At 41.4% G+C, this 7,577-nt stretch overlaps 1 protein-coding gene across 21 annotated transcripts in view; it reads right to left on the minus strand.

Annotated features, from left to right (window-relative positions):
* Positions 1 to 7,577, minus strand: part of macf1a (microtubule actin crosslinking factor 1a) — a 183,721-nt gene that overhangs the window by 62,896 nt on the left and 113,248 nt on the right. For all 21 annotated transcript variants that reach the window (XM_036214306.1, XM_036214314.1, XM_036214316.1 and 18 more), the window contains one exon: positions 58 to 5,727. In XM_036214306.1, the coding sequence (XP_036070199.1) occupies positions 58 to 5,727 (5,670 nt within the window). The remainder of the gene's footprint in view (positions 1 to 57; positions 5,728 to 7,577) is intronic.

Genomic DNA, 7,577 nt, shown 5'->3' on the forward strand with positions numbered 1-7,577 from the left:
AGATTTTTTTTTTTTTTATTATCAACATCTGCTTAAAAAAAAAGAAAGTATTTTTACCTTGCGAGCCAGCGATGTTGCCTCATCTTTGTCTGACCCAGTTCCTTGACTCTCCTCAACATCCGCCTTTACGTCACCTCGGCTCTCTGAGGTTGTTTCAGACTCTGTCACTCTGGCGGATTCAGACCCGCTAGACACCTCTTCTGAGATCAAAGGTGACTTTTCGAGAGAGTCGACTTTGAGATGTTGGTCTTGTACAAATTCTGTAACACGAGGAGGTGGGGCTTCGGGTGCTTGGTGCCTTCTCTTCTTTTTACTTCTCCCTGCTGACTTGTCTTGTGGTAGACTGGGAGTCACAGGCTGATCTGCAGCCATGTTCGTTTTGTGAGAAACATCAGCAGAAGAGTCAAAAGACCCTCTGGTATCTGAAATGTTATTCTTCACTGCAGCTTGTAATGATGGACTTTGCTGAGGAGACATAACTTTCTCAGAATCGTCCTTGTGGCTCTTTTTCATTGATTGATCTGTAGGCTGAATGCCATGAGCAACACTGATTTTTATCCCTTGTTTAGTCAAATCTGAACTGTCCAGTGTTGTTTTTGCCACATTTGGCTTAGTTTTAGCTTTTGTTGGTGTTACTTCAGAGTCCACTCTTGCATTGGTGGTTATCTCGTTTCTCTCAGGCTCAGCTTTGTCTGTCACTCTGACAATCTTGGCCTTTTTGCTCTTCTTTTGCTTTTTACTTGGTTGAGCATCTTTCTGGGTGTCTATCTTTACAGAACTTTTGCCTTTATCACTCTCATCTGAAGAAGTCTTGGACACTTTGCTTTCAACAGTTTGCAGATCAGGCTCATCTTCTGTAGCCTTTTCTTGCACAATGTGCTCCTCCTTGAATATTTTCTGTTCTTCATCGTCATTTGGTGATTTATCAGTTCGCTCCTCCTTGCTACCTTTCAGACTATGTCTTTTTACATCACTTACATTGACGCCTTGACCATCCTTCTTCCCTATTTCCTTGCGCAGCGCCTCCAGTTTTACAGCAGCCTGCTTCTCACTCACTCCTTTTTCAAACACTTTCTTAAGAATACTCTCTTTGGCTTTCAGAATCAAAGCAGCTTTCTCCTCCTCAGGTAGAGTAAATTTCTGAGTCGATTCTCTCTCCATACTTTCATTTTCCTCTTGCAAACACTCTGGTTGTTGACAGACCTCAGTCTTTCCATCGCCCATCTTCTCTCTTTCTTTCCCAAACACTTCATCATCACTTTCCCCTGCATGTTTTGCCAACATTGTGTTTGTTGCATCTTTCTCTTGTTCAGTATTTGGTTTTAGGAGTCTTGAACTTGCAGAAACCTCCTCTGGTCCCCGTTTCATTAAGTCATCTCCAGTTTCAGATTTCTCAATCTTTTCAACACCTTCTTTAACCAAAGGTCTGGTAAAAGCAGCCAAATCATTGGTCTCTGGTTTGTCATAGCTTTGTGATGTTAGCTTAACTTCTGTAGAAACAACAGCCCCAGATGACTCATCAACCTCTGCTTGAACTTGTTCTGTTTCAGTTTCTGTCTCTTTGACCCTAGCTTTCTTTTTGCTCTTTTTCTTCTTCTTGCTTTTGTTTTCTGACTCTTGAATTGTGGAGGTTAAAAGTTGGTCAGACTGTTCTAAATCACTGCTTTTGACTTGCAATTCCTTGATTTTTAAAGGCTTCTCTAAATCATTGACATCCTCCTTTATTTCATCTTTCTGAGCTGCTAACTGATTCTTTCCATTCTCCAGTTCACCTGCATGTGCTAGGACATCACTTTCTTTACTCTCTTGATCATCCTCCACCTGAGCCCTCACAGTCAGTATCTCCTCTTCTTTTCCAGATAGAGGATGGACGATGACTGTGCTCAAAGCACTGGCCATGTGCTCCCTGTCTTCTTCTTTTATTGGCTTGATATCAGTACCTTCTGTCAGGTCTATCTGTTCTTCAACAGAAATCTCTTCAACAGAATCTTTGAAAGTTCCTTCTCTTTGTTGAACTGGAGCTTCAGCTTCATGTGATTGAAGATTTCCATCAAGCTCATCTAGGAGAACATTTTCCCTCTCATTGACATCTTCATGAGGTGATGCATCCTTTGTGGCTTCTTGTGTTGCTTGCTCAGTTAAATACTCGGACAACGTGTCCATCGATTGATCTGACACAATTAAAGACTTTTGTTCTGAAGACTCTGACGCTTCTGCTTCTTCTGAAGTGACATCACAAACCAACAAAGCCGATGTTTCAAGTTGTGATTTTGTGTCTGAATCAGAAGAACTTGTGGACACTTCGGTGTTAATATTTGCTGGACTTTTAGCATCTGATTGATTTGATGAAACAGGTGTAAAGCTCTGTTCTGAAGACTGTTCCTGTTCTTTTTCCTGAATATCTGAGGCCATATCATTGGATATCAGTCCTAATTCAATGGCATCATTCAGACTTGACACCCTCTGTCCTGTAATGGGATTGACTAAGCCTCCCCTTAAAATCTGGTTGGTGGCAATTTCCTCGACCATGTCTTCTGTAGCTAAACCTCTCTTAAAGGCTTCAGGCAGTGTGAGCCTTTCTTCAGTGTTAATATCGATGATACCACCAGTGTCTGCTTGACTCTGGAGAAGCCTCAGTGCTGGAACTGGATCAACTTGCTTTAACGCAACAGCCTCAAGAAGAGTCAACCGGTCCTCAGATTGTTCCCTTTGAATGCCACTGAAAGGTTTTACCTCCAGGAAGCGTTGTCCTGTTTTAATATCAACTTTACCCTGGTTTACAAGTTCTGAGTATGGTACAACACGTGCAGTATGAGGGTCAATGACTCCCTGTGTAACTGCTGGGGAAGCCATGACTTCATTAGCTGTGTTTTCATCTAGAAGACCCTTAGAAACAGCATCTGAAAGGGTCAGCTTAGAACCAGTGTTAGGGTCTAAAATGGCACCAGATGATGCCAGGAAAACAATGGCTTTAGGGTTAGTTGAAGGACTGACCTTTCCTTGGTAAACCCACTCCAGTTCTTCAAGCCCAGATGCAATAGATCGATCCACTAGTCCTCTATCTACAGCATCAGAGACTGAAAGCCTCATTCCTGAAGCATGGTGTATTATCCCACCTTCAGCAACCTGTTGTGCCAACACCTGATACGCATCCTGTGTTGTAATAAGCCCTTTCTGAATTGCTTGCTCCAAATACACTGAGTTCTTAGACTCAGGGTCCACAACACCCCCCATTTGGAGCTGTAAACTGGCTTTCTTAAGGGTAGTTGCACAGTCTGTGTCTTTTCCTTTGCATGCCTTTTCCAGTGCCACTAGTTCTTCTCTTTGCTCTTCATCAATTAGTCCAAGGCTCGCCGCAAGAGTAACAGAGACTTTCTTCTCCCTGCGGAGGTCCACAATCCCTCCAGATGCTACCTGTGCTTCTAAAAGACGAGCAGCTGTGCTGGAGTCAATCAACCCAGCCTCAGCTGCGTCCTTCACCCCACATATCTGCCTTTTTTCTACATCTACGACACCTGCCAGGGTTTTATCAGACTTCAAGACTCTCCACATTAGATCTTCATCTATCAAACCTTCCTGTACAACTTCGTCCACATTAAGTGGTTCAGCCCTACTAGCATCTAGGAATCCTCCAAACAAACCTGCCTCAGCCATTAATTTAACAGCTGTATGGTCAGGAAGGATCCCCTGAGCCACAGCCTCATCTGGGAGCAGCTTTTCACCTTCTTCGGTCTTCAGACCTCCATGTTTGAACTCTAAAACCAACCTCTGCAGCTCAACATCTTCCTCTTTGAGCCCTAATTTTAGGATATCAACCTGAGGGTCAAAATGCTTGGGCTCATTTTCTGTCACATGCAAATCTTCTTGGATTTTATCTATTTTACCTTGGCCTTGTTGTTTATCTTTGTGATCTTTAGACTGTGCTATGTCTAATGTAACTCTCTCTTTTTCCTCTTTACTTTCACCATTTTCCTGTGATTTGAGTGTGATTGTGCTACTGGTGTCATGACAGAGACTTTCTTTTGATTCTGAAAAACATGTTTCCATCTCTGAAGGTAATACATTTCCCGTATAGTACAACTCTTCTTTTAGATCATTAGGTTTAGCACTGCCACTAAATGTGTCTTTGTTTGTATAGCTCATATCGCTGGCCACAGTTTCAGACAATGGGATTTTGTTTTGTGCCTCTTCAAAATCAAACTCTTCACCTGGAGTGATGACACTTTGCTCTACTTCCATTTTCTTGACATCCATCGACTCTGATAAACTTGTGTCTTCAGTTATTTCTGGAACTAATTTTCCAGACATCACCTGTGTAGCTTTGACCATCATCACCAGTTCAGGGTCAAGCAGCACCAACCGTTTTCCAGAATGAGCATCGACATAGCTGTGAGTCATGAGGTGAAGCAACAGCTTATTCTCGGCTTGTTCTTTAGAATTCAGAGCATTTGTTGGTGTAGTATCCTGTACAAAGTCCGTGGGAGGTGGTGGTGGGGATGTGGCTGAATCCCAGCTCAAGCGGTTCAGATATGGGGTACCTGATTGGTTCAGGTTGCAAAGGGAGTCCGGTATGTAGGTCTCTGCAAGGCAACTGACCACACTTGGCTCAAGGGCCTCCTCAGTTGCTTGGTTGAGGGGTATGGTCTTAAGGGTTTCAGGTTTGTACAGAGCACCAATACAATGTCTCCTTCTAAGGGCTTTTCTAGCTAAATCTCCTGAGATTACTCCTTGTTGAAGAGCATCAGCAACAGGCAAAAGTTCCCCAGATTCAGGCCAGAGGAGTCCCATAAAATTCTGTAGAGATTCAAGAACCAGCAAAGCCAGCTGAGAGGAGAGAAGGTTCCTTTGGATACTTTCCTCTAAATTCAGACGTTCTCCACTCAAAGGATCCAGAATTCCTCCATTTTGCAGCTGCCGTGATAACATTGCACAAGCCAATTCTTGGTCCATCAGCCCGCGGCGAACAGCCTCTTCAATAGTCAGCCGGTGGCCAGAACGCGGATCAACAATGCCACCAGCAAAAAGTTGAGCTTCAAGAAGCGATACCGTCACTTTCCGGTCAATCAGTCCTTCCTGGATTGCACGGAAGATGCCAACTTTTCTTCCAGAGCGCAGACAAACGGTTCCTCCGGGCTGCTGTTTAACAGGGAGGAGGAGGAGTCCTGACTCTTTATCAAGAATACAGCGCAGCTGAAGCTCATGCAGATTTACTGTTTCTGCTGTGTTTGGATCAATCAGCTCTTTGCACTGAAGCCTTAAGTGCAGCTTTAATAACGTCTCAGGGGACAGAAATCTCATTTCCTCTGCTTGTTCCAAACTTAAAAAGTCTCCAGACAATGTTTTTAAGCCCCCACTGTTAATCTGATGTTCCAGAATACAAAGTCCCACTTCTTCTCTGATTAAACCAGATTCCACTGCTGCAGCTACAGGAATAATATTATCCTGTTGGCGATCTAAAGACTTGAAAGTGTTGTCTACTAAATCTAAGGCACTCTTAAACTTGGACAGAGACTCTCTTGTGTAGTTGTCAATGAGGCCTTCAGATAGAGCTTGGTCCAGTGATAGACTGACAGCAGAGTCAGGCTGAATTAGTCCACCAGTAATAAGTTGGGTCTCCAACAGAATATGGCAGGTGTCCTGGTCAATAAGACCACGTCGGGCAGCTTGAAACACCGAGTACGTTTCCACTGTTCCCAGGTCGATCACTCCAGCAATGGCAACTTGAGCCTGCAGAAAAATTAACAAAAAACAAAAAGTTTAGATCATGTTCTTTCTGGAAGTAATGTGCTATAAGCACGTATATTATGCTATGTTACTATGTTAACAAGTTTTATAAGTGAGGTCAAAAATAGTGAAGGATTTAAGCTTAAGGAAAGAATAAAGACCACCACCACTTGCCACAAACACAGTTTAAATATGTTACAATTTCCTTTGCACATAACGAAAGTTGTGAAACATTTTCCTTTCAAGCGTTTTCATACTTACCACAACTATTCTAAAATAAAGCACTAAGAAGCACTAAGCATGCAACAGAGCTGATAGAACAGAAGGGCTCTACATAAAGCAAAAACATTACAGACACGTGAAGATCTGCTAAGAAGTAAAAGAGAAGTAGCTAGCACTACTTACCATCCTGGTTCGTCTGGTCTTGCATAGAAACTAATGGGCCAGTTTATGGCTCGACAAAGTGAGGTGCGACAGGTGAGAAGCTGGCTGTTAGCATCTGCATAGCTTCACTCTGACCCCTAAATATCGTTGACAAAAAGCTAAAACCCAGTAGCTAATACTTGTATTATATTTACATCTTTCTACAAGCTTTTCAGATCACATTTCCAATCAAAAAAGTCACAAATTGGGTTTTGCTTTCTTTTCCATTCCCCCTTTTGATCTTCAGTTTGGGAGTCCACTCCTCTGGCAGCTGTTAGTGAGTTTCAAGCACAAAGCTGGTTTAAAGTTTCACACATTAACAATATGCATTAGAACATGGACAAAAACCGCATTCATCCTCTCAAACACACACACTCTTGTGATCTGGACACAACATGCTCAAAAAGTGAAGTTAGTTTTGATTTTTTGCACAGCTGGCCTTCGGTGCACCTTTACTAAGAACCACAAGAAACGTTTTAATAAACCTCTATGAATTGTTTTCAGACATTAAAAAAAGCAAGGAAAAAGCTGAGACACAGGGATGTAAAAACACCTAAATGATAACAAAAGTACCTTTGATCAGATGTTTCCACACATTTATAATTAAGGCCATACACTACAAACAAGGACATTAGAGCAGTAGCAAGAGAACTGTGACTATTGTGATAATGGCTGGCTACACACACAAACTTATGAACACACACTCACACATTTCTCTGTGTGTGTGTGGTTCCTAAGCAGTTATCTGCTTCAGACCAAAAGCAAATGCAGAAGCTCTTCCATCTTTTTAAGTGACACTCAGGTGTCAAGTTGCTTAAATATATTTTTGTAATACAGAGACAGAAATGCATGGGTGTTCTTACCAACTCTGGAAAAATTTACGAATTTGTATTTATTGCTATTGTTCTATGAAAAGCAATGAAAACTTTAGTTTTTTTCTTAACTTTCAGATTTTGCTTGGTCAGTCATCACCGTTTCTATTTGATTACTCATCCAGATTAAATTGAAATAAGGCAAATGAGGCTGCAAAAAAACTTTTTTTTTAATAATCCATGTTTTTCAGACTTCAGTTTGCAAAATTTTTCTTCTTTTTTGTGTGTTTGTACTCAAATCTTTTCTACATTTTATTAGTGATAGCTATCGAGTTGTGATCATAAAGGATAACCAGTTTTATTTAGTCTGTTAGTTTTTAGCTATTGTTCACATTTTATCAACAAATAAAACGTATTTGAATTGAAATTAAAGCATTTTGGCCAAATAAATGTTATAACTCTTTGATACTTGCAAACGTAAATATCTATCAAACCACTTCAAAATTATCTTAATTCAGCATTTACTCCTAAATAAGGAGTGACTTATTATTATTTGGCTACTGCGACTTTTACACCAGTCTGACATACTCTGGAAACTACGGTACTTGGAAAGAAAAA

Source organism: Oryzias melastigma, linkage group LG11, assembly GCF_002922805.2.
Source record: "Oryzias melastigma strain HK-1 linkage group LG11, ASM292280v2, whole genome shotgun sequence".
Lineage (NCBI taxonomy): Eukaryota > Metazoa > Chordata > Actinopteri > Beloniformes > Adrianichthyidae > Oryzias > Oryzias melastigma.